General features: G+C 44.3%; 1 protein-coding gene and 2 long non-coding RNA genes across 3 annotated transcripts in view; 2 read left to right on the top strand and 1 right to left on the bottom strand.

The window, feature by feature from the left end:
- Positions 1-1,976: 1,976 nt before the first annotated feature.
- ADAMTS2 (ADAM metallopeptidase with thrombospondin type 1 motif 2) overlaps positions 1,977-27,372 on the top strand; it is a 176,797-nt gene continuing 151,401 nt past the window's right edge. Inside the window, exons 1-2 of the mRNA XM_027468533.3 lie at positions 1,977-2,398; positions 3,092-3,453. Coding sequence (XP_027324334.2) covers positions 2,308-2,398; positions 3,092-3,453 — 453 coding nt within the window. The 5' untranslated portion in view covers positions 1,977-2,307. The remainder of the gene's footprint in view (positions 2,399-3,091; positions 3,454-27,372) is intronic.
- Positions 12,019-13,462, bottom strand: LOC119718372 (uncharacterized). Its single transcript, XR_005269395.2, has 3 exons — positions 13,309-13,462; positions 12,273-12,388; positions 12,019-12,182 (listed from the first exon to the last, which is right to left on the bottom strand). It is a non-coding gene; the product is annotated as an uncharacterized lncRNA (long non-coding RNA).
- LOC110353554 (uncharacterized) lies at positions 17,555-23,637 on the top strand. The gene is made up of 4 exons (XR_011803317.1): positions 17,555-18,224; positions 18,341-18,419; positions 20,133-20,348; positions 22,306-23,637. It is a non-coding gene; the product is annotated as an uncharacterized lncRNA (long non-coding RNA).

Raw genomic sequence — 27,372 nt, 5'->3', positions numbered from 1 at the left:
GGTCTAAGTTGGCGCTGTGAATCTCTCGCATAAAATCCTGGCTCTACTGAAGTCAACAGCAAAGCTCTCACCAACGTCATTCAGTGGGGACCAGGATTTATTCCAGTCAGTTCAGTGGATGCACAATCTTTACCAACTGCAGATCTGGCTCTATTGTTTGACACTTGTTCTGTTTTCTTTTCCTTTTTTTTTTTCCTTTTTTTTCCCCCCCCCTTTTTTTTTTTTTCTTCAAAAGGAAATTAAAATTTATAAAGAAGGTTGTGAAAGAGCTCCACCAGCCCATGGAACCCATGGAGTTTTTGGTTCTGGGCCACATGGGGTAAGATAGTAAGACATGCACGTAGTAAGACATGCACATAGAACTTGGTTTCTGTGTAGGAATAAACTTCTCCGCGGAGGCAGTTACTGATTCTTTTTTGTTTATATCATTACTCTGCAGTACAGCTGTTATCCATATTAAAGCATACTTTCTAACCTTCAGTTTTTTCAAGAACTAAAATCCATCTTAATTAGTAGAACTATTGGCCAGGCTGTGTTTTGTATTTCTATAATATACACTGTCTCCCTGTTTTTTTTTTTCTCTGGATGCATCATATACAAATAAGAACTTTGATTTCAAATATAAGGCCGGCCCCTCTCCCTTTCAAGTTTATGAGCAGAAGTTATTTCAATTTGAGCAGGATGGGACGGATGGAACATAAAAAAGCCACATCATCAGCTTAAAATACAAGTCCAATAAAAATGAAGTTGGAACTTTACCAGCTGTGTACTGATGAAAGTATATGAGATTTTAAGAGAAGCTGCTCAATATGGACTCACAAACAAAACAAAAAACGAGCCAACGGAAAAACAAACCAAAAGGAAGAACTGGGAGAAGCCCAGCGCTGACGGCCAACCCAAGCAGAGGTCATTTAAAAAGATAAAGGGATGTTTGAATGTAATGCACAAATTGATCTACTCCATTATTCAGAATGATCTTTCCCTTTTTATCCTTAACCTAAAAACTGGGAAAATCAAACGAGAACATCAAACCACGCCAGCAGAAAGTCACGCTCTGCCATAGCTGCTCAGACCTGGGGTCCATAAAACCCAGGCACTAGCATTAAGCAGCACTGTCATTTTTCTTGTATACCCTTCAGCTGTGGCCATAATATGGGGACGAAAGGCATTAATTGGAACTGTAGTCACATCGGAGCAAGAATAGTGAAGGATACCCAGGAAAATTCCTTGGCAGAGCACCAGCCTCCTGCAGGAGGGCACCGCGTGCCCGCTTTGAGGGGGCACGGGAAGGGCTTTTGGGATTCTGCAAGGTTACGGAGTAAAACGATGAAAGCAGCAAATGATCCCAATAATGTTGCAGCTGAGTAAATATATACATTATCCAAAAGGAATAAGCGATATGGCATTTATCCTGGCCATATGGAAACAAATATAACTTTTTTTTTTTTTTTTTTTTTTCCCCATAAAGGCCACTTTTTATTATTTAATTATTTAAAAAATCTCCTTCTATCTCGTATTTATAGCATTCCTCGATGCTTCCAGGGTCTCTCTCTCCATCTTGCAGCTACTTGACAGAAGATGGCTTTGCAGCATGGATTTTTAGGCTTGCCACCAGCCACCCCAAATCCTTTCCCCGTGCTGTGGCTACTCGGGGCAGCGCCTTCAGCCGGCGGCCACCCCCGGTCCGGCCCTGCCGGGGTCGCTGGCACTTTTATTTTTATTTTTATCTATTTTTTTTTCCATTTCCCTCCGGGCTTCCGACGGCCCCGGGGGCTGCGGCGAGAATCGCCCTAACTTCTCCTCAGCCAGCCCGGGGCGCGGGGCCGCCTCCTCAGCCCTAACCCTCCGACCTCAGGGGCTGCGGGGGGGCCGGCCCGGCTCGGAACGGGACAAAACAGAACAAAAACGGAGCAAAAAAAAAAAAAAAAAGAAGCAAAAACGGAGCAGAAGGGAACGGGACGAGGCGGGCGGGGGCTGGGCGCGGGGCTGGGCGCGGGCAGTCCCCGCTCCCCTCGGGCCGAGCGCCGTGTGGCAGCGGCTGTGTCAATCAGGCCGCCTTCCCTCCCGCACGCCCCGCGCTCCCGGTATTATACCCCCGCCGCCTCCTGGTGTCTCTGCTTCGCTGCGAGCCGCGAGCGCGGCCGCCACCGCCGCTGCGGCTGGGCTGAAGGGGAAGGAGGCGGCGGCGGCGGCGGCGGGGCAGCGCTGAGGGGAGAAGAGGCAGCGGGGGGGGGGGGGCGCCGCCGGCCCGGCCCGGCTCGGCTGAGGGCAGCCCCCGGTGCCGCTCCCCGCCTCGGGCCGGCCGCGATGGAGCCTCCCGCGGGGCTCGCCTGCGTCCTGCTCTGCTGCTGCGCTCTCTCCCTGCCCGTCGCTGCCCTGCGGCCGCCCGGGCACTCAGGTGAGGGGTGTGTGTGTGGTGTGTATGTGTGGTGTGTGTGTGTGTGAGGAACCTTCCTGCAACTTCGGCCGCCGGGACTTTTGACGGGGCTCCGGGGAAAAAAGGGGAAGGGAAAGGGGACGGGGCGGCCGCGCTGCCGGCGGGGAAGGGACGGGGAGCCCCGCCGCTGTGCCCCTGCCCCTCACACAAACCGGGACTTGTCCGGGCGGGATGCGGCACCCGGCTGCTCGCCCGCCTCATCCTCCTCATCCTCATCCTCCTGCCCCGTCCCAAAGTCCCGGGGCTGCCACCGCCGCTTGCCGCCCGTCCCCGTCACCAGCTCGGGGCTCCCGCTGCCCACCCGGTCCCCCCGAGCGCCTCAGAGCCCTCCCCTCAGCGCTGCCCGCCCGCGGAGCCCCGAGGGGACACCGAGGGGGAACACGGGGGGACCGGGACCCCGCTGCCTGGTCGGCATTGAGGGTCCCTGAGGGGTGACAGGCTCGGGGGGCTGCCGGCGGCTGTGGGCACCCAAAGGCGAGTTGGGATGAACTCGGAGCGCTTCACGCCACAGAGCGAAGTGCTCAGCCCGCGCGGAGCGCCGTGTCCGGCTGCCTTATGTAAGTGGCTGCCGGGCTAATGAATTATGGAGTAACAAAATCCCGCGGCGTCAGGATGCGTTTAGTTCGAGTGTCTCTCTCCTTTCTCCCCGTAAAGATCCGATCTCGAGGAATATAGAGGAGTACAGCCTCGTCATCCCCACCAGCACCGATTCCCAGGGCAGGTTCCTATCACACCTGGTGTCCGGACCGCCGAAAGCACGCTTCAGGAGGGCTGCGGAGGACTTGCAACGCGAAGCAGCGAACGAGCAAATATTTTACAATGTCACCGTTTTTGGAAGAGAGTTTCACTTCAGGTTGCGGCCAAACTCGAGGCTCGTTGCCCCCGGAGCAACAGTTGAGTGGCAGGAGGACTCTGACGAGACTCACATCGAACCTCTCTATGGGAATTGCCTCTATGTTGGGGATATCACTGACCTGCCAAACGCTTCGGTTGCTATCAGCAATTGCGACGGGTTGGTAAGTTACTTTTGTTATTACATCTAAGATAATTACATTAATTTCCTACGGTATTTAAATATAAAATGTGTGGACTGCCATAAACTCGCACCTCATATGGTAACTGTGAATGCAAATTAACTAATGTTCCCTAGTGTGGGAATAGCTGTGCTGCACCAGGCTCTTCTTTACAGACAGTGGCACTAGAAGTTTGAGCACATGCTCTGCGGTAGCTACTCTGTGACAGCGCAGCTGAAGCCAAGATTTGTGTTGATTTGTGGTAAAGTTACTTGAGGTATCTGACGCTTTGGAAACAGGATGAAATGTCATGTTCTGGAAATCCTCTCCTGCTTTTCGCTTCCAGTCCGCAAAGAGAAATTTTAGAAGACTTAATCCTGAATAATGGGCTGGGCTGCCCTGCAAACAAATCGCATAGGTAAGATATGTTTTTGCCCTGGAAGAAATTAAATTTATTCAGAGGCTTTCTTCATAGATCTTTCACTCAGTGAGTTTTATTGCCTAATCAAGTGATTGATGGGAAGTCTCAAAAGAGTTGGAGTTTACAAGTGAAACAGCTCCCTGTGATTCATTTTGCAAGGCTGGGAGTTTTAAAACTTGCTGCAGTTTTCTGTTCTGGAGTGCACGTTCAGCAGTCCAATGGTAACTGTTTGTGCCTGACGTCCTAAACCATTGTACTATCATTTGAATGATGCTTACTGCCTAGCAATTTGTTTAGTGAGAAAAGACTATATTTTTGATAATGAACAGCTCATCTAGCCAATATTTTCTTGCTGTACCCTTTAGAGTTTATAATTTGGAGATTACTGAATGTTAATGCACTCTGTTCTCTGCATAAAAAGCCAGTATGAATCAGTTGTATTTTTATTTATTTAATCATAGGAAGTTGTTCACTTGCTGTGCCAAGAAGATAACATGTATGGGAATAGTACGTTGGCTATCTGAGAATGGAAGGGAACCAAATACTTTTGCCTTTACTCTTTTCTTTCTTGTGGTTTCTCCTCGCCATGTACATTCCTGTTTTGTGAAGCAGGTTTTAATGTTGTAACTGTTTGATGTGGACAGCTGTCTTAAGGGCAAGAGGAACACCAGTGTTGTGCAAGAAGAGCAATTTAGAAAGCAGAATACAAGCCTACAGGCCTACCTTTGGTGGGGAAGCAGAAGTACTTTGGTCTTGCTATACCTAGCATGGATCATTTTGTGTAGGGCAAAATATACTTGCTGTGGGCATTGCAGAACCAGCCCGGAGCCAAAGCTCTTCTTCCTTGTGCTGAAAGGTGGAGGAGAATCCCATGACAGCTGCAGCCTACTTTATGCTGGCTCTTCTCTTCAGCGCTGGAGTTGACTCGGAGGGCAGTGGGGAAGCTCATTCCTTCATCTGCACGCTGTTACCCAGAGCGTGGACTCCATGCATGTAGGAAGAGTTATGGTAAAGTATAGCAAGAGTCAAGGCCAAAGTATGGGTAAAAGATCCAAAGAAAGTCCAAAAAGGTCCAAAAGGTCAAAAGTATGGGTATAGGTCCAAGGTCTCATGTTGCATGGGTAAATGACAAAGTGTCTATGAAGTGCTGGTCTTGGCACAGTTGGAAGCACCTTCTCAAATGCAAAGGAAAGAAGCCAGGCCTCAACTCAATGGCACTCATTAATGGCTAAAATCTAGAAAGCTACCACCAGAATTTCAGTTTTCAGCTTGCATCCACAACCTGTGTGCCTGATTCTTTCTGGTATTCTTGTTTTCGTTGTCCACTGGAAGAATCAGGAGAAGACATGGTCTAGTGGGGGAGTGTGGTACTGACAGCTGCCACATTCTAATCTGGAAGTCCTGCTGTTTTCACATGGTGCTACAACTTCTGTGCTTCTGTTAACACATTTGCAACCAATTTACAGCTCTCCTCTAGTGAGTATCTACATTGCAAATGTTGCAAGGCAGAGACCATGTTTGTTGTTGCCCAAGTCCCTGAAACCATAGTGCAGGAATCATTACCTCAATACCTTTAGGCATCTGGCCTTAGTGATTTCCCTGAGATTGTGCACTAAATCTGTTGTGGAACAACAAATTGAACTCTGATCCCCTGGGTACTATGTTCCATCTCTACCCATTCCATCCATGTTTCTTTCTTCTTGGGGAAGAGTTTAAAACAGATATCAATAGAATTACACAAACTCCAAGAAATGATTCTAGCAGTTCTCCAAAAGTCACCAGTCCATGGTCAGAAATAATGAGAACTAACACGGTAAAACTGAGTTTAACTATCTCTTAGTTTACCTTTTTATTTCTCATGTTTGCAAGGGGCATTGGAGAGTCTCTGGAGCAACACATCTCTAACAAGGCATTCTTAAAGACCACTGGCCCATATGTTTCTTTTGGGTTTATTGGTATTTCAGATGGGAATGAAGACATGGGCAAGGCTATTCCCAACTGGTTTTGTGTGTCCCTTTTTTGCTTCGTATCTAGTTTACCCTAGTGGAGAAATTGGGAAGCCTCATGCGTTTCCCTTCAACTGCTTAATGATGTACATGCCAACGTTCTTAACATATCCTGAGCATTTCCATCTCATTTTGTAGGCTACTATGGAGATAGGGATGGTGGAGCTTTGTGACAACTGAGATGTCAACAGACAGGGGGTAGAGTTTGTTAAAACTTGCTTCATCTAATGACTAGTATTTTCTTGAAGTGCCTGCTTGTAAAGGTGGTTTGACATCTGCCCGTGCTTCTGATGGGTTTCCAGTTTTTACATCCGGACATTAAGGTGGAAGTAATGTTTGAATTAAAGTTTCATACTTTGATCTTTACATTGCAAACTTTTGCTGACTGAATCTAGTTCAAGTCAGTGAATGCATCTACCACCTTGCCAACTTCTGATGTTATTTCCTCAGAACATCCCCTTTGGTTTGCACTTAACTGCCAAATGTGTCTTATTTTCCAATTATTGTCTGAGAAGAGTCTGTCTGGTGTTGCTGGTATTGCCAGAATGAGAGGCTGTTGGAATGGATTTATATGAAAATAGTAGATCTGTGAACAGATTTCTGAACTGTACTATAAATGGTGAAGGTTTTTAATCCACAGCCATTCTAAAAAATTAAAAGGTACAGTGAATGCATGTGCAGCCTTTTCTGCTGCCCTGACCGAGGAGATGCACAGTTGGATCAGGGCTTCTCAGTTTTCTCTAAAAGAAATCAATGACAAAACTACTAATATTGACTTAAAAATCAAATCAGAGACAGATGAAGAGGACTTCTGAAGTATGCAATCTAGGTGTGTTTCCAGAGCTCATATGGGTCTTTACAAATCATTAGAAGGTTAAAGCTAATCAATAGTTTTTTTAACAGCTCTTTGAATTACAGATGTGAGTTTCACCATATAAAGAAAAGTTTTGTGAAAGCTTTCACTCTTAAGTTAAAAACATTCCGAACAACTTGGTATCACTTTGATTGGTGTGATAGAATTCAAACTAATTTTCCACAAAATGGGCAAAACCAACATGGCCAGCTGTTGGCTGGAGGCTGATGTGGAAGATTTTGCACTTTGAGTACGTTCATGGACCTTGGCCAGGCCCTTACTTGGGGATGCAGCTGGAGGCCAAGGGAGCTGGCTGTTCTCCTCGAGGGTTAGTTGTGAAGGGGAAGGACTTGGAGGCTGTAAAAATGCCATAAGATAATAAAGAGTTAGGATTATGGCAGCCCTGCCAGATTTATTGCCTGGAAAAGGGCAGGTTTGTCAACATTTGTGAAATAGAGCTATATGCATCATGTTTCATGCATTCTGTTTGGGGGTACCAGGCCACAGTCACCTTAACATTAAGACTGGCATTAAATATTTCTTAGGGGATGAAATAGGCAGGGTTTGCCCTACAACATTTCAGTCTCTACTGGATACTGTAATAACTCTCACAAACCGTTCGAGAGAAGCCTGTTGGCTGGCTGCTTGCCCAGATGCTATTTCTTCTAGAAATGCTTGGGAAGCCAGCGTCCTTCTCAGACTCTTGCCCAATACTAATTGTAGCTGTAGTACTGAGCTGACCTGGGTGGGTTCAGGGTGATACATTCACACCAGTCATGAATCTTCAGGAATTGGCTGGTGCTTTGGCTCTTGTTAAGTGCTTATTGTCAAGTGTTAAGTGGCAATTGTCCCAAGACTTTATGTATTAGCTGCATTATTAGTATTTTCTTTACTGTTTTAAAATCAGATAATGGAATATTTGTATTTTCTGCAGCCTTTATTTTACAAGGGGGTATTCGTATGATCTAATTCCAGGCATGTATGTAGATTGTAAATGTTGGAGCCCAGGTTCCAGAGTCAGTCTGTGGTGTTTCCTGAGAGCCATTTGGACTCCCTAGGTGAAACGCTCGCCTCTCTCCTTCCTGGGATAATTCCCCCTGTCCTTCCTGCCGTGTTTGCTGCGCTCCTGAAGACGTTTAAACACATGGTGAAATCTGTCCTTGTTTAGTATAATCCTGCTTAACTTTGAGCATGTGCTTGAGGTCTTTGGAGTCAGTGAGCTTTAAGGTTATGTTCATAAGCACCTTCCAGGTAGAGATGCCTTCCTGAAACTGGCTGCAGAGCTGAAGTTGAGCCTAGCTTAGTTTAGCGAGATCCTCTGATTTACCTGGGTATGAGGGTGAAGGTTCTGCTCACAATGAATGCAACAGGAGAAGACAAATATGCTTATATAACTGTTATTTTTCCATTCAGACATCCATCTCCTGCTTTCATATGGATTTACAATTCAGTTTTGTTTCTCTTTTATCTGTTTTTTGAATTTCATTGGTTTGTGATGGAGAAAAAAAGCAGAACTCAAGGTAGCACAATATTGTCTTCAAAGTCTGCTCAAGTCCAGTGCTTGATGGTTAAAACAGATGCCTGCTACAACTAATTCCAGTAAATTTTTTTGGTATTCTGAGTTCTTAGACTTTGTATTATGACTACAATGCATTCATTTTCAGTGGATTAAAATTTGGCATATAGAATCTCTTCACTTCGGAGTGTTTTGCTTTAAATTAAAACAAAATCAAACCAAAGTTGCCACTTACTTTTTGTGCAATGGCAAAAAACACTGTGGGTTTTTTGCTTTGTAGACGAGTGGAACTATAGCAGAGTGGCGGGAGAAATGCAATTCCTGTGACACGCAGTACAACAAAACTTAAAAGCAATTCTCTTTACGAAAGAGCAGCCCTTGCTCTGCAGGTGAGTAGAGTGGGATCTCCATTTACACACATGGTTTTTCAAATTCAGTTGGGTTCTCAACTTGTTTAAGCCAAGCACGTGTGTAAATTTCAGCAGAATCAGAGTCTGAGTGCACATCACCATTCACACACGTTTTATAGAAGACTTGCATCACCTGACACAAAGCGATGGAGCTGTTTTGATGCCTCACACTCAAGCACCTCCATGTATTTTCACTGGACAGGGACTTTACTTCCTAATCCATTCTCTGGGTTTCTACTGTTCATGTCCTTGGCCAACACTAGCCTAGTTAGACAGCCTCTTCTGCTTTGTAATTGCAGAGACTTTTCCTTTTGAGTTATAGCCTGAAATACAGAGAATGTAAACACTATGATTCAGCCTCTAACTGGAGTAAATTATCCTCATTTTGCTCTCCTTAAAAGAGAATTTCTCATCAGTAAGTACTGCTTTTTTTTTTATTTTTTTCCTTTGCCTCTTCTGTGCGTGGATTATCTCACCTACGTTTTAGCTGATGGCAAAGTAACTTCTGACATCATACAGGTGGGCACCATCTGGACAGAAAATCCTCAGGCTATCAAAGCTGGTATCTTTGTGGTATGTTGTAGGCCTATGGATAACAGACAGGTCTTTCCTCTTGTTTTACCTGACCTTGTCTCATGCTGTCCTCCTTGTGGTGGTATCTCAATGGTGCTGTTCTTTTCGGTGACACAAGAACTAGTTTTCCAACCAGAATATTAAACCACGTACATCCAAGAAAATGTGCCTAATGGCTCCTTCTGCTTTCCATCTTGAAAGACCCAAATATAGTAACTAATTTTGATAAGGTCATAATTACTTTCTGGGGTAAGCAGTTTCCAGAAGTCTGTCCCTCTTCAGTTTCCAAAGACGTGTCCTTTGAAGGAGGCTGTTAGCTTATTTAGCTACTAGCTCAGTGCTTCCACGGTGTGGAAAGATGTTCCAGAATCTAATAGTACACATTCCTGCAAATGGGGAGGCATTCCCACGTTTTGAGTTAATTATAGGTATACCTTTTCCTGCAGAAAGCTGCAAAATAGTTGTTTGGATCAGCCAGAGTTCCTGCTGTTGTGGGGAGCAGGACCTCTCCTCCACACACAGTGCTAGTATTTTATTTGACCCATTTTTGAACCCTTTTTATTACCGGTGACGGTTGCTCTGTAAGCAGGTCATGCCATTACTTAATTGCGCATTCAGCTAGGACACTTCTCATACTGGGCCTGATTAAAACAGAGAATCAGGGAACAGGTCTTCAGTCTCTTGGAGGGGGTTGCATGAAATTGCATTCTGGTTTTATTTCCTGCTCTGATGTGCACACCCTCTTTTTCAGATCACCTTCTCCTTTTATTGCTTCCATTCTTCCAAAGTTTCAGCAAGTTCTTTAACACATTACATCTGCTTTCCTTAGCCCCTTTATCTGTGTGTGTTTTAAATTCATCTTTGTTTGCAGAGTCTTGACACAGCAGGTTCCCGGTTTTAATAGTCTGCGAAATGAAAGGCCTACATCTCACCCGCTATTTTCAGCACCATTCCATTAAACTGTAACATTGAAAAGAAGAGTATCCTCTTCAAGTGCTGAAGAGCATGTTGCTTCCTCATATCTAAATCACAGTCTCCACTATAGATCTTCTGAGTTATTCCCAGGTCTCGAAATGTCTGGTACTTGCCTCAAACCCGGAGTTTCTGTATCACAAATGTGAATCTCAGCATTGATTTTTTTTTTATTTAAAAAAATCTTTAAGAAACTTTCTGTTTAAGTGTTTCAAGTAAGAGTTTTCCTCAAGGAAAAGACACAGAGACAGAAATTGCTTCTCTTGAAGACTCGAAACCCAGCAGGCCAGTGAAAATCAGCCCCATACATCGTTCTGAAGGTGCCATTTCCCAGTGCGGGTGGGTCTCTCGACACATCATTGATGCCCAGAGGGTGATGCTGGCCCTCTGGCTGTGTTGTTCCATGGCGTGCTGCTGGTCCTGCACCAGGCTGCTTCTTACTCCACGGTAAGGCTGGGGGTGGTTGGCAAAACCAGTGAATTGGAGCCTCCCAGTTCAGCTGCCTGACCTGGTTCCTTGTGGGAAGAGACAGACGTTTGTACAGGCAAAGGGATGAAAGCTGGAACATCCTCAGCTGAGCGCGAGAAAAGTGAGATGGCTCCTTAGGTAGCAGGTGGACTCACGCTGCATTGTTAAACCACAGCTCTGTTCTCAGGATTTGAAAACAAGTCTGTTCAGGGGAGCGTGGCTTGTGTCTTTGAGCATCACAGGTTGGAACTGCAGTTTTGGAGGAACTTATTGTTCTGCTTTGTGGCTTTCCCCTTTGTAGCTGTGCTTGGTTTTTCTCTACCTTACAATAAAATTCCACCTCCGTTGGAGCTTTATCAGCGCTCCCTTCACAGCTATATTCTTTCTTACTCCCTTTATATTGGTTTATGTCAAATTTAATGTCTTTCCCTCTTTATTCCTGCATTTGTGACCTTTATCTTCAAAATAAATAAATACGATTAATTCTTCCCTTGCGTATCATTCCATGGAGAATTCAAGGGTTGAAATTGCCCAGGTTCATCTACTTTCTGAATCTTATACCTGCAAAGTACAACATTATCATTATTCTTCTCATAGGGTGAGGTATCAATAAAGCCACGTTAAAGGGAATGACAGGAGGAAGGAAGCTAACTTCTCCTGTAGTTTCATCTCTGTGTTTGAATTTCATTGCATGGACAGACCACTTTTTTTCCAGCATTTAACCTCTAGCCCGGTGAACCTCAGGGGACAGATTGCAATCCATTTTCTGCTGAAATTAAGCATGAAATTTACTAATCCTGTAATGAGAGAGAGTCAATGAATATCATTGCTATCCTTGTGGATAAGGCACCTTCACACTGCACGCCCAGGCTCCAGGTTCTGTGCTGCTCTTGAACAGTTGGAGGAGTTTCTTTTTCAAGTTGTAGGGGTGAACAGGTGCCTTCTGTCACCAGGCACTGAGTACTGTGCTCAGTATTGGATGGAGAAAGTCAAAATAATTTGTCAAGTCTAACAGGAAAGAAAAGGCCTATTTTCTTGGGCGTCAAAATATTTCAGGAGCTAAACACAGTAATAACCCATCTAAATTTTAATATGAACATAGTAAAATGATAGAATTTAGAAGAGGGGAGAGCACAGGCTTCAGTCGAAAGACTTGCTACCCTTGCTAATATTTCCCCCATGTGCAAAACCCAGGACTAAAAGCCAGTTCCTGTGGCTCCTGAGCCTGCTGCAAGGGCTGGTGTCTGTGGCTCTTGCATCAGCAGGGAGGGAGACCTCCCAGGACAGCGCCTGTCACTCCCAAGTAGAAAACGAGTCGGCAGAAAATGCAGAGATTAACTAAGGATAGGTGGCAGCACAGGCTGTGGTTGCCGTTTTAATAGTGGTTTTATTTGTTTGAAATCATGACTTCTGGGTAAATCACGTTCATCCAATTCGTATGCAGAAGAATACACTTCTTGATTCCTCAGAACGTTAGCATTGCTGGGCTTTTTTCTTTCCCCAAGCAGAGGAGCTGTGGAAGGAATGTGAAAGATGTTGTTTGGAAAGCATTCTGCAAACCAGAATGTATTTAAAAAACAGTCTTTGAGAAATAAATCACTACCTGATGATGAAGACAGCTAAGCTGGGCCAAGAGTCTTTCGTGTGCCAACACTCTCTCACGTGACAGAAGTTATATTGGAAGCTGGCAGTCTGTGGAACTTGCAAGGCTGAAAATGTCTAAAAATTTTCATATACTTAAAGTAAGTAATAGGTAGATTAAAAACATGGCTTTGAAACTTTTCAAAATCTCTCTCTGTAGGGCACTGTGATCCTAAGTAAAGTCACAGACTTTTACCTATGGCGTACTCAAAACAAAAAACCCAAAGCCTAGGAGCCCAAATTTTACACCACCTCAGTTCAATACAAATCAAGTGCTTAGGGATGAAGAAATTGTAGGGGTGAATTTGGCTTGATTTCAGATTTATAACAAAGCTTGAAATCAGAGTTTCCCAATAGTTTTAGGCTTCATTGTGAATATGGCGGATCCAGCATTCATTCCTAAGCCAAAGTATTGAATCACCAAATAAGTGCTGGAGGTGTCTGTCAATATTAAATATTTGCAAAGTTATGGCACATTAAGGCTGACATAGCAGTAAGTGTAAAAATGTGATTAATCAAAGGATGAATTGCCGCTCTGAAAGAGAAATATGAAACTCAGGCTGGGTAAGTAATGGACAAGCAAAGAAAGAAAAGAGAATTCATTGGCACTCCTCAGTCGGGTAGTGAATTTACTGTGAAAATAAAGTTTTTAGGCATTTCACTGCAGTCAAATTAAGCCCAACAATAATCATATGCATCTTATACAGTAAAAATGCTGGACCTATGAAAATACAGGATAATCTTGCATTTCTCCAAGCAGAGAATCTCAAAGTAAAAATAGATCCTTGTCAATTCCTGTGTCATGGTCCAGCATCATTTTGCATAAACGCCTGGGAAGTCCCAGTGCAAGTAGCTGATCTTTGGGTTTGCTCCAAAGCTGCTGAAGTCAGTTTAGTTTCACTGGCTTCATTTGGCTTTGTAGGGGCAGGTTGATTAGCAAAGAATTTGGGACAAAAAGGAGGCCATCAAGTATTCCAGCTTATAACCTTGGCTGTCACCTTGTTCTCTGTCCCCTGGTGCGGTGGTGGTGAGGGAGTTGAGTGCGAGAGGCTCAAGTGCAGCTCTTCCATTGCTGTTTATATCCCGTATGCTGGATGAACAGGACAGAACTGTGTGCTCCTACAACTGAAATAGCTCTGCTAAAGCTTCTTCCCCTTCTGCCTCACACCACATCCCCACCACAGAAGAGGCGATGCATTAAGCGAGGGGGGAGGGAGCAGGAGAAACCCTCCTCGTGTCCATGCCAGGAGGATGAGGCAATTCCAGCTGCCTTGAATCTGCAGGCTCGCTCTGACAGCTCTTCTATGAAGATGGGGCCAGAAAGGAACAAGGTTTTCCTCCTGTCTGAGTCTGCCCACCCAGCTCCCCCAACCAAAAAATGCCCAAATTGTATGAGAAAAGCGCTAACTGCACATCTCTTCAACAGGCTTTTCTGATAATTCAGCTGGATCTCAAATACGTGTCCAACCAAACCGGAGTTTACTTTTCTCTGATGCAAGCTGCTTTCAACTCCCCAGTGCCCTCCGTGAGATTCTGGTGGTCAGGAGTCCAACAATCTGTCACTAGGTGGGAAAAGCATAAGTTGGGGCTGCTCAATTATAACCAGCCAAACCTCTGCTAATCTGCAGCATCGTGTCTTCGTGGGCTTCTGGGAGCTCTGTCAGTTTGCATTAGCTGAGGACCTGGCCTCATGTAATTAGATGTTTTCACACTCTTCTGGTGACGTGCCCTCCTCCGACAGTCTGAATTGCAGCCTGTCGTGGTTTGTAAAGAGATCCACTCGTGCTTGGGAGGCAGCAGGACGCACAAAACCCGTGAATGCACGTGTGCTATTAACATGAGATTTGGTAAAGGAACGTATTTGGGATTTGTTTGCATATTTGGAAATAGCAAAATGCACTGAAAGAAGAGAGCAGTGATCCGGGCATGTTGGAGGACTCGCAGAGGCGTTGCTCACCAGGGGGCAGGGGATTCAAGGCTCAGCTGCAGGAGCTGTGGGTGCTCACGCACAGGTTTGGGCTCACTGAAGGCCCCATGGCCTCCTGTCTCTGAATTACCATTCTGACCTAATTTTGGTGACATTTTCATGTTATCATGCAAGCCCATAGAAATCAGTACACCACCGGCAATCCTGTTGAATAAACATGGTGTTAATAATGTGAAATCTGGCCACGATGGATACACTTAGGTCTTTGAAGGGTTTAGCTGCTCCTGGCAATTTTGTCTTCCTTTGGAACGACAGAGGGGTGTTTGCCTTAACTTACGGGTTTAAGAAGTGTCGTGCCTAGGTAGCACTTTTAAATGCAGTTCCAGAACGGATTCTGTGTCATCTTTAACCCAAGGATACAATTTTGGAATAATGAATCACTGCTTGCAAGTACTATGGTATGTTCTAGCTGTCCCACTGTGGGAAACTGGTTGTTTTTTCTCTTTTTGTTTTATATTTGTTTATATTAAGATCACTTGTCACTGACGTTAGAGTCCTATCAGGTCACATTTAATCCTCTTTATATCTCTTCCGCGCCACTAAGTCCATTGCTTTGACTTAATACAATGTCGACATTTGCAAGGAGTCTACCAAATCCCAAAGTTTAAATTTGTTGTCGTTGTTGTTAGGACATCACATCCTTAATTAAAAAAGGCAGAGCCCCAAACAAAACCTCATATATTGAGGCTGCTTTTGACCTCTAGGCTATCAGTGACAAATCATGAGATGCTTTAAAGTATCCTTGGAAAGAATGGGGAACGTCAACTGATCCCTGTCTCTTTTGAGGCTGTGCTCATCTTTCGTGGGCTGCTTCATGGAGGAGTTGTTAGCACTCAGAGAGGGCAACTGATTGTGGATTAGAAGGTGCTGGAGCATTTAGTGGCCTTGTACTTTGACTACTTGCAATTAGCAGAAGGTGACCTTACCGCTTCGCCGTGGTGCTGCAGTGCTGTGAGGGAGCAGCGCACGGGGAGGGAATCACACTTTGAGCATCCTGTCGTAAAGCTGCCCGTTTGGCTCAGGGCTACCTTGCCAGCCTTTTGTCCACCCTTTTCAAAAACAAACAAACAAACAAACAAATAAATGGAGACTTCTAAACTTCAGGGTCTTTTGGCCAGCCACCCAGTGAATATCTCCATGGGTGTTCTGTCATGCTGATCAGAAGGAAGTCCTTCCTCCCTGGCGTTGCCCACAGGAGCAGTGCAGGCTGCCCCAGGTTTGATGCAGAAAGTCCTGCTGTGGCTCAGCAGCTGGTTTCCATAAGCTTCGTTAGCATCCCTGCACGTTGGCTTTGTTCATGTTTCCCTGCCTTTCCAAGTGGGGGCAGAGCAGAGAGACAGAAGCGGGCAGCCTTTGGGCCAAACCCTTCAAGCACTGCCTGTGGCTCAGATCGCGGTCCCTGACAAAGAGATTTCCTTTTTTTGCTCCCGTTCCTGCTGCATTTGGCCAGAGATTCAAGGGACAGCTACAGAGAGCAATATGGTTCGTTCTGGGAATAGACTTCCTCTGTCAAGGGTACTGCTTGGGTACTCCAATGTACTATTCACGATTTTTGATGCTGCTTGAATCATGAAAGCCCTGGGCAGCGCATCACACTGACTGGTCCTCCCCGAAGGTGGCCCGAGTGACAGCTGAGCCTGTGGGTCCCCATCCTCTGCCTTCACAGAGCCAGGGACTTCTTCAGCATCGTTCCTTCGTGGAGGAATGCAGAGCAACTGGCCATCTCTGTAACCGCTGCCAAGAGGTGGTTAGCGTGCTCCACCACAGCCCAAGGGTTTGAATTCCAGAGCTACACAGATTGCCTGAAAGGCTTGCTCCCCACAGGCTGCTACCGAGCTGGTGTGTCACACTGCTCGTCCTTTCGTGAGCTGGAAATATTCCCTTTGGTGCAGAGAAGTGTCCCGTGGTTCCTGCGGGGAAGCGTGGTGTTGGGAGCAGCGAGAAGGCGGTGTGTCCTTGTGTGTGCTCCGGTGGGAGGGAGCGGTGGGTTGGAAGAAAGGCCAAAGGAAAGAGCAGCTGGAGATGTTTGATCCCTGTTAGCAGGGAAGATGCTGAGCCCTGGCACTGGAGTGCTGAGGTGATAATAGCTCATGAGTAGCCCGTGCCGCAGGCGTGGGCAGAGAACACTGATTTCTGGGCTATTCACAACAAAATCCTTGGTCAGTGAATATTCTCCTTCACCAAGTACATCCAGAGGGCAGAACAAAGCAAGAAGCGATGTCCCCATTTATCCCCAGTGCTATCCTGCAGGGCAGGGCTGCAATAATTAATGTTTGAGAGCGAACCCAGCTTGGTGCATCTCACAGCCAAGTCCCCGTGATGGCTCGGGGCTGCCCAGAAGTGTGGGGTAGAGGGGAGCAGAGAGCTGGAGCTCATCACCAATGTGTCCAGCAGAGCTGCCGTGTCCGATTCCACCACAGGAAGGGGTCACGGCTCCAGCCACATGGGACTGAAGCACCTCTCATCCTGATCTCGGATTTTCTTCTTTCTCAATTAACTTTCAACCAGAGTTGGTTTCAGGAAAGTTGTCCCCTAGTCTGCTGAGCTGCCAGCCTGAGCTGATTCGGAATGAAAACCCTGCCCAAACCAGCAACACAGATCGGGCTCTTTTCCTTGGGCTTTGGGGAATTTAAAAAAGCATTCTGTGACTCTGCAGCTGAGTCAGCACTGGTTGGATATGAATGTGATTTCTGTGGTCAAACTTGGCAAAAAGCTCTAATGTTTAATGTGCCAGTCAGCTAAAACATGCTGCTGTGTGAGAGATGATGCAGTGGCATTGTGTGGCTTGGTTGGGATTGCCAGCATGGATACTCCAAAAGTATCAGAAGAAGCTTTAATATCCCTGTTTACATAACATCATGTTGCTCGTTTCATGCTTCATTAATTTCTGCAGCAAGCAGGCTACGTTCTGAGAGCAGGAAACCTCCACTCCACCCTGAATTATAAAAATAGCCGGTGATCTCTCTTGCTAATTTGATTACAGTGGCTACAGAAAACAAGCTGTGTTGTATGCAATGCTGCCTGCTCCACTGAACAGAGCCTTCTTCAGGTGGGCATCATCTGTCTTAATCCCACTCGGCCAGGTTTGGATGTTGTCTCGCTAAATAGCCTCAGTGGGTGAATCAGGTTGGTGAAGTTGTCTCCAGGTGAGCCCAGCACACAGCTGCGCTGGCACAACTACCAGCTGTGTTGAACTTGGGTGCTGGAGGAATTACAAGTGGCTGGGGGCAGGACCTTTTAAATACAGTCCTATTGCCACATCCCTACTTTTGGAGGGTGGAACCCTCCTGGGCTTTCCCCAGGAGTGGTTTCAGGAGGACGTAACCTTCGAGGCAGGTTTGCTGCCCTAATCGTGGGAAGGTTTTTCAGAGAAGTGGTACCTATGTTTAGATTCGTTTTGACACTTTAATCAGACTGGGGGAAAAAAAGGCCTGTCGAGCTGTTTTTATGAGTTGTTCAATAATGAAATTTTCTTTGAAGCAAGTAAAAACCCTTGGAAGGAAGGTTTTAGGATTGTACTTTTAAAGCGTAAGCTCAGTGTATCTATACTTTTTCTTAAGGGTGTTTTATTTGCTTCTGGTACTAATTCAGGAATTAGTCCAAAGGCCGTTTACATAAATGAAAAGAGTTGTATTGACTTTGATGGGATTTGGATCATGCTGCACTAATTAAACAGTAAAGTATCCATTAGCAGCGAAGAGAACAGAAGAGAGAAGAGCCAAATACTGTTGTGATGAACCCTGTGAAGCTGAATGAACTGCAGCCAAGGTCTCCATAACTTCACAGATGAGCTTTTCCGTATTTCCCTGCCTCAGTCTTTTTGAAACAGATACCACTGTAGATTTTTAAAGGGAACCAAGTGTATGAAGATCCTTACCTTTGTTCTGTATATTAATGAGTTTTGGTAGACACATTTGTTCAACAAAGGTAATAATGAGGAAAAAAATGGGAAGTGAGGTGTGACAAAAGAGAAAGGTCTGCTTTAAGCAATATTGAAGATACATTAGTAATGTACTCTTGCTTTGCTTCCATGTTTTTGTCAGGTTTTTAAGGAATGCATGGAGTTCCTAGATTTCAAAGAAAAGCAAAAGTTTTTTTCAGAGCTGATGCTGAAAGTAGAAGGTAAGGGGAAAAGTTCATATACTGCATACCTGGAAGGTCTGTGCAAAAAAAGTGGTCTAGATTAAAAAGAAAAAAAAAAGGCTGTATTGGAACTAGCCACAGAATCAATCTTGTACAGACAGATTGAAAATATAGTAATAAACACCGAATTTATGGGTGCTGCTGGATGGATGCAAACATGATCTGGCATTAAAAAATTGTGTTTCTTGGTCCTTTTGCTGTAATCCATTTTGCATGGGTGGCAGCAGTAGCTCTTGAATTCCATAGCATACAGCACTGCTGAGATGCTGCAGTTGCCCCTCTAGCAGAAAACATTTACAGGGTGTCGTTACGACAGTAGGATGGTCGGGGAAAAAAATAAGCCAGTTGGATGTGATGTAATGCGATTGTAAGCACATAAGCTGAAGTTTTGAGGAAATTGGGAGCCCATCGGTGTTTTAATGTCAGTTAGCTACACCTGACTCCATAGGCATCTGTGAAAACACAGCCCTGCATTAGGATTTATCTATAACCATGGTGCTGGCCTGCTGGGGCGTTTACAGGGAGCAGCAGAGCACTCGTGCTGCTTCACAAGGTTGTTTGCTTGTCTTCAGGCTTGCCAGTGTGACCTGAACATCCTTAGCCCTCTCGTAGTCAGCAAAAAAAGAGATTTCCCCTTGTGCTGCTCAGTGGTAGTTACAGACAGTATTGATGAAGAAATATGGGCTGCAATTTGTTTTAGGTTTTATTAAAGTTATCAAGCAAAAACATTGATCGCGACACCATGATACAGAGCACAGCTCTCTGTGTTTGTAAGTGCAACTTGGCCTCCTTTGCAAAAATCAGGAAGGTCTCATCACAGCTGCGGACTGGAAATATTTCAGTTGAACTGAAGGTTTGTACATCTATCATGCTTGTGATAGCCAAAAATCCCAAACAAGTAAATGCCCCAGTAATGTAAAGCTTCCTAGAACACTCAAAATAGAAAAGAATTGGGCTCAGGCTGAACAATTCAAACTGTCTTCTGTGCTTCCAAAAATAAAGTGCTTGAAGTCGAGCCCCACCTCCCTCTCTTTAAAAAAAATAAAAAATCTTGTATTTCAAATCCAGCGGTTACTTAATAGAAAGTTTCCAGAAAAATCATTCCAGCTATACATTTATGGGAGAAAGATTAATTGGAATTCTTTTCTTTTGAGGAAATGTGGGTGTGTGGGAATTGCGTCCTAAAATCAGGCCAGCGGTGAGTTAGAGAAGGGGCTGGGCAGAGTGAGTGTAACAGGGAAGACCTTGCATCTTTATGGATACAAATTTGCACGTTTCTGGCCAATTTTATTCCTGTATTAGTTCTGTTGGCCAGTGTAGGTACCTGGATAAGGAGCGTTGCAGGAGTAACTTTTCAAAGAACACAACTGTTCATTATTTTTTTATTTATAAATTTTTTTAATCAGACGGAGACACCAGCATACGGTGATACAGAGGTGGATTTGCTGCTGATGGACTGCAAAATAAAGCCTTTCCTCAGAGCAAAAAGTCATTTTCTATGGATGGGGAAGCCATGTGAAATAAATCCTAAATGCTTTCATTACTTTTGGCTTCATTGTTTCTAAATTAAAGTGTTTGTCTGAGAACAAATGACAAACTAATTTTTTTCCCCACCCAAAACCTGATTTGGCAACTGTTGGTCCAAGTTTTTCTTTTCCCTGTGTGAATGTAAAACGTTGCCTTATGTTCCAGGCAATACAGCGTGTGTTTCCATGGCAACCTCTTCTTGTGTCTTGAACTTGTCAGCATCAAAATATGACATTTTAAACTCTGAAGTGTCTACACGTATCGCTCCTTCTTTCGCCACGAGCCAGACTTGCCAAAACCTGGGCTCCTGCAGCTAGCTGAAGCTAGGGCGAGGTGCTGGAGTCAGCTATCCTTCATACAGCCTGCCTGCTGACAAAGGAGGTAGGAAGTCTTTCCCTCAACTCAAAATAAATCAAGCAACGGGGCACAGATCCCCACTCCAGCTCAAAGGCTGCTTCACCCAATGCCCAACTCAGTCTGTTTTTTTCTTAGGGCTGTATGAAAACAGCCTGTTCCTCTGTCTGATGTTCTGCACTCTGTGTTTTTGGGCTGTCTCCTTGACTTTTCTCATGTGCACCTGCTTCTCAATCCATACCATTGTCAGCAGCCTTGTTGCTGACCAGGGATGCTCAGAGCCCTGTTCAGGACCATGGTGGACACCAGATCTCCCTGTGCTGCTGCCTTGCTTCTTACCTTAAAACCCATGGCTGATGAACCCCTTTCAGGTTAAGTACAGTCTAATCCAACAGACAACGCTTTTGCCAAGCGCTTATGAAATAAAAGAATGAGGAAGGGGAATGGAAAAGACCTAGTCAGCGTGGAGGGAATTCAAGGGACGGTATTACAGTAAAGTGGAATTAATTTGCTTGGCCAGAATTAATTGTAAAACTTTCTCTTGTAGGTAGGAGGGAGCACTAATATAATTCCACGAGATGTGCTTTTACTGTCTTTCTTTTTCTGTAACGTGGTTTGGCTGCTGAATTGAACTTCTAAAATATATATTTGCAGTTATAGGCAAGCTGCCAAAAATGTGACTAATAAAAAAATGCCTATTGATCGCTTTTATAAATCCATCTTAACATTGCTCTTTGGAAGATACTAATCAATTCTCACTTATTGTAGCATTTATACAGACACCTTCCTGAAGGATAGCTCTATTTGTTCCAAACAGAAGAGGCATTAATTCTGCTCTTGGATTTTGGCTCTCAGTGTGTATTTGGATTTACCTTTCATGAGATAGGAGATACCTGACTTACCCAGCAGTACTTGTCATGGCCTTAAACCCTTACTCTAATGGTGTAACTAAACATAAAACCATAACTTTAACGTAAAACCAGGTTAACTGCTAATTTTGTCTTGCTCCGTGACTTTATGGCTTGGAGCAGGAAAAGCCTTACAGGAATGACCCTGTGCACTGCGACCGTGTGGGTATGGATTCTTTTCTCTGTATTTATTGAAAACAGATATTACAGTGACATTTAGCTGTTAGGAATTGTACTCAAGCACCCGACCTACACGTTGCTCCTTGCTGGCCTGCTGACCCACGTGTGTGCACGACTCCAGTAGTGTTTGGTGAATCCTGTGTTGGCTGTAGCCCTCTGGCCCTTATTAGGGGTGAGAGCATTTCTGGAATGGAACAAACCTTTCTGCATAAGACCTGGGAAGAGAAGCAACAGAGGTATGAACCTCGGTGGTTTGTCATCTAGGGCTGGACTTGGACTCCTCCAAAAGCAGAACAGGTGCTGTTTGTGCTGTGGGGGTAACAATGCAACAAAAACCAGGTATAAAACTCTCCAGGCAAGCATCTGGCCGTATATTACATGCCCAGCCCTATGTTTACATTCCTGGGTTAATATCTTTATCAGGAGAGATGAGAAGTAGATGCTTGAATTTCTCCTGGACTTTCTCAACAGCTAAATGGGTACAGTATGTTCTCGGGCCAGTGCTGGGATCCAGCTGGGATGTAGCCAGGGTGAAAATAATTTCATAGTTTTATTTTGCTAATCAGGAAATGAGATAGTTCATATAAAAAGCCTCCTTTAGGAAAAATAAAAGCTTTCTAGTCACTTTGCAGACATTAATTTTCAGATAATTAATTTGTGTTCTGCTACTGAACCAGCCAAACATTTAATACAAGTAATGCAAAGCTTTGTGCTTCCTGTGTTCCTTAAAACCAGTTTCAGACAAGAGAATGGACTTTTCTTCCTTTCAAAATACAGTTGTTTCTCTTGAAATTTTAGGTGTGTTAAAATGCACGTTGCTCTGTTTTGTTAGGTTTCTACATCTTTTGCTCACTGTGGTATAATCCAATAACACCACCTCCAAATCCTCTTTGCAGGACTGGGGAAGTTCTGTTCTACTGCTGCTGGGGGAATTACGGCGACTCAGTATTCCCCTTTCTTTGCCCCGATTTGTAGCAAAAGTTGCCTGGGCTATGGCGTTGTCCTTACATGAACTCTTCCAAAGCATTTGGCCCTGCTTTGATCCATCTCAGTTCACTTCTGCCTCTTCTGCATATGGAGTCTCAAGCTAAGCAGAGCATTACCCACTACATCCACCACTTGGGAGCACAGGTGATCAGACTGCCTCCTCTGAAGGGCTCGCATGTCCCGTTGGTCTGCTCTCCGACCACGGGAATCAGCTGGTTGGGGAAGAAGTGGATGAAACCCGTCTCCGTTCCCCATTTGTAGGAGCTCAGTTAACGTGGCAGTGCTGTGCTGTCTCAGGAGAGGTTTGCCCAGCCGAGTTCAACAATAAGATGCAGTTGCATTATTTTACTTGCATGAATGGCATTTCCATCAATTTTAAAATTGCTCAATTGGGCTGGTACAATTGAAAAATAACAGATGAAAGTAAATCTAAAGTAATAGTCTTTTTATCAAGCATCAGGTTCACGTTTCTCCTTTTTTATTTGTGGTTTCCTTGGCTCAATGCGACATTTTATTTTTTTTTTTGAGCATGCTATTAGAATAATTGCACATTAAGAGAGACTGAGCAGGTCCTAAGAGAGCCTAAAAGCTACAATTCAGCAATGTTGGGTATTCCAAAACTGCTGTATTTCCTACTTTTAATCTTATGCATAGTTACCTTACCCAGTGTGCATTGCTTTTTTCTTTGGAAAAGAAGTCAAAGATTAAAAAAAATCTTCTTAGTTGTTGGATTAAGATTTATGGAAACTACTGGAAGACAGGTTTCCTGGAGTAGTCTGTGTATATGATGGTTTCCCTATACTTGTAACATTATATTGTATATTCAAGCTATTCCAAGTACCACCTTTTGCAAAAGACAGTTGATCTTTTATGAAACTCACAGAAACTGAAGATAAGTATTGATTAAATGAAATTTGGACTGAATTGTTTAAATTATTGTACATTTAAAATCCCTCAACTGCTTTAAAAATGGAATAAGTTGGCAAATGGTGCTAATGCATCTCCAGAGCATATGGGAGAAACGGGTAAAAAAAAAAAAAAAGTAAATCTTCCTTACTTTCAGTACTTACAGGGAGCTTAATATCATTAGGGAAGGAAAATGTAAAACATGTGATAGCAGATGCCAGACTAACCACAACACTCGAGCTCTCACGAGAAGCCCCCTTTTCAAGCTCTACGTAGCCTTGGCCAAGACATTCTTTTTGGACCGTCAGTTCCTCATTCCTGGTCTTAAGCCAGAGGTAAATTCTCATGTATGTGGAAACTTTCAGCAAAACCCATTCAATCATTTCTTGAATTTTCTCTCTCATCGGTGCTCCTGCCACTCCACCAGGGCTGTGTGTGCGATACACCAGCTGGCAGAGGCCTGCAGGTTGTTGGCTTGTTCTCCAGCAGTCACGGTGATCGACTGAAGTTGGTTTAGTTTAAATTGTGAGCAGTGAATATTCTTGCACATGTTCACAAAAGCATTGCTGCGGTCCTTTGCCCTTTATTTTTTATATCACCGAGAGCAGTTACGACCCTGACGTTTGATCTCTTGTATGACACAAACCACAAAACCTCCTGTAGCCGTGCCTGTCTCCAGCCTAATAAAGTGCCTGAGACTCAAAACAACCTTGTCAGAAAAACAAGGTTTTGAAACTTCCAGTGATACTAAAGGCTGCAGTGGATTTTCTGAACTACTCCGTGTCTGTTTGCCTTCTCTGCAGCCCATTCCAGAGTACAAACTTTAATAGGGTTACGTGGGGAACTAAAAAAGGTACACAGCACCTGGTGGAAAGTAAAACTTCCACACGTGTAACCTGCCTGACTTGCTGTGAGTTTAAAGCATTCAGCTCTCCAGAGGGGTGGTTTTCACATCCCACTGACAGCCTCTTTTGATATGTAAATACTTTGAATATGTAGCACTGGACAGCTGGCCTGTGTTTCTGCGCTGCGAGCTGTTGGCTCTCATCAGGCCCACGTTGGAGCCTCGGGGACGTGGAGGTGTGCTGGATGGCGCTGGCCATTCCTGGATAGTCTTCCAACCCCTTTCAGAAGGCTTTGGAGTTGTTTTAATGCTAGTCTGTTTATTTATTTATGTCTCTCCTGTGCAATAGCAGCGATGAGCATCAATATTCTAGCAAACAAGGAGATGTGGAGGAAGAACTTTGAAGTGGCCGGAACTCTGGCATCAGGCAACATGAACTGATCAGGCAACTGAAGAGCAGCTAGATTACATTTCTAGTGCTGTTTAAAGGTAATTTTCAGTTTCATTAAGACTGACTGGTTTGAGACACATTCACTTGTGTTAGTCTTCCTTGAGGTTAGACAGGCTGGAGATTTCTGAGATGTTTTCAGTTGCCTTTTGGGGAGGAGGGAGAAAGACTTTGCTGTTATTTTTCTATCATATGGGTGTTTGCTTGCTTGCTTCTCTGAGATCTTCCCTAGAGGTTCAAAGTGATCCTGTATTAGCAAAAGACATTGCTCCTGCTGTTGTGCCTTTTGGTCTTTTCCTTCCTTTGGCCTTCTCTTGGCCAGCTGCTGGCTTTATGTACCTGGGCAAGGTAACAGAATGGGTCAGTTTGGGATCCCTAACAGACTTAATTGTGCATGAAGCTGAATGTAATTGGTCAATAACTTGCTGCGGCTTATTTAATTTAACTCATTTGCCCCCGCTCTTAATGTTTTGTAAGGTATTCACACACTGTGTTTTGCCTAATTGACTTAAGTTACCACTTCCTATTTCCAAAAGGAAAAATGTCAAACTATGGAATTTCAAATTAGGACTATAGGCACATTGACATTTTCGCCTCATATTGATTACAACGTGTAGTAGTGGAAAAACTGATGATAAAACTACACAATAAAATGCTATCGGTATTTTATGGAAGATCAAAAGCTAAATGGAGTTGGCGGGAGACAAATCTGGCCCCTAAAGCAGTTCTATCTCATGGCAAGTCTCTGCTGTAATCTAGGTTTCCATTCAATGGATTGAGAGTTGCAGATAGAGAACAATCTCTTCCTTAATGTAATAATTTAGGCATTCATGTTTTAGAGTCACAGAGCCAGACTTCTCAAGTGCTGAAGAAACAAAGGCTTTATTTCGGTTTGGTTGGATATTTTAGGGGTTTTCATTTAAAAAAAAAGGAAAAAAAAAGGAGAGCCTTTTAATCTAAAGAAATAAATGCTGTGTTTCTGCTTGTTGAATGCAGAGAGACAAATTTACTGTTACTTTTTCTTTGTTTGTTTAGTTTGGGGGATTTTTTTTTCCTTTGAAGCGCTTGTCTGCTAAAGGCTGTAATTGGCTCTGGAGAAGGCCTTTTACTTGTGTTTCCCAGTCATGGATGTCTGCACTTATCTCATTCTTGGCATCCTCCCATTTCAAAGTAAGACGTGGCAGTAAAGTATTCTGAGGCTGTGCCAAAGAGCAGATTGTTGCAGGAAAAAAAAGTGTTTCTTATATGTTATGCTGAACTCGTAAGCTTCTCAGGAATTGGACTAACTCGTTTTCCCTATACCATTGCAGGAGAAGGTAGCTACCACCCAAATAACAAGTTGCTTAGCAGTACCTCCAAGTGCAGCAGATACATTTGGGTGAAGAATAACTCAGGTCTGTACCTCTTTACCTGTCCTGTTCCCAGAAGGGAGCTCTCCCAACACAGACAGGCCAGCCACAGGCTGCAGCCTTCTGCTGAGACTCGGAGACTGCTGCTGGTGCGAGGAAAGCAGTCACCCTGCAAGGAGCCCTGGGCCAGCAAGGTGGCTTCTTTTTTCCTTGATTTTCCTTTGGTGAAGGTATATTTATGAGGTGGAAGTGAAAACGAATGAGGGTAAAAGAGGTGGAAAAGCTGCCGATTTTAAACATGTGGTAAGTGTAGGGCGGTCGTCCTTAGCGGCAGGATTTTGCAGGAAAAGAATCCTCTGCTAGCGTCCTGTGGGATGGATTAGGGTGTTGATTAATGAAGTTAGGAGTTACTATTCTAATAACGTGCCTGGAGTTGAGAATATGGAGTGCAGTCACAAGGAGAGGGCAGAGGGAGGAACTTCTCAAGTTAAACGTCCTGTGTGTTGATTCATAAACCCACATGCATTAATCTGTGGGAATTGACTTTGGAAATGGAAAGGACTGAAGCATATTTTGTTAAAGTGTTAAAGCTGGGTTGGAACAGGAGAAAGTGGTGGAAAGTCTGTAGCTGGCAAAGGGAGATTGCTTTTGTTCGGTGTCACGTGGACTGACAGCAGAGCTGGGTGTAATGTTGCAAGAGGGAAAAGTGGGACCATCTCCTCAGAATTAAACCGCGAGATGAAGGAGGAACAGTATTTTTAATCGTATTTCATCTGAGGCGTATGTTCATTGTCTCAAGAGAGATTTTGAGATTTTGTCCATATTTGAACTGGAACAAGAAAACAGTTTTTCTGAAGCTTTGCATCTGACTTGCATCCAGAGCAGATTTGGATGGGCGCCCCACCTGAATTGTTAAGGACTTGGAAGCCGTGTTCTAGTCTTGGCCTCTTTCTGGTTAAAATACATTCTGCAGTGGAGCAAAAGTGTTTTTAAAAAACTCCTGGAACAGATAGGAGGAGGTTATAATCTCCAGAGATGAGATTAAGAGATGACTTTGAACGTCCTTTAAGCTGATCTACCTCGGTAGGCAGATTAGTAAGGCTTGATTGTGGGGCAGGTTTATTTAAGCTCACGGTAGTGTGGGGTAGCGAGAAAACCCAACAGCAGTGCAGGGACACATTTGAGGATGAACACAGCCTTTGAACACAGCCTGGTTGATGTGACAAGTCCAACAGTGCACCCACTAGACAAAATGGTTCTCCCTCTGATTATGTGCTTCCTGTTCTGTTAATTAGGACATTGCTGCTCTTCCATATTTCGTTTCTAGAAGTAATTTCTTAATGAGTCAGCTGAAGTTTTTGCAGACATGGGAAGAAATTTGGTGAACTGGCTAACGCTTTCCTCTGATATCTGTTTTGGTATCAGTTAT

The sequence above is a fragment of the Anas platyrhynchos genome, chromosome 14 (genome assembly GCF_047663525.1).
Source record: "Anas platyrhynchos isolate ZD024472 breed Pekin duck chromosome 14, IASCAAS_PekinDuck_T2T, whole genome shotgun sequence".
Classification (NCBI taxonomy): Eukaryota; Metazoa; Chordata; class Aves; order Anseriformes; family Anatidae; genus Anas; species Anas platyrhynchos.
This window is presented reverse-complemented; position numbering and strand designations above follow the sequence as displayed.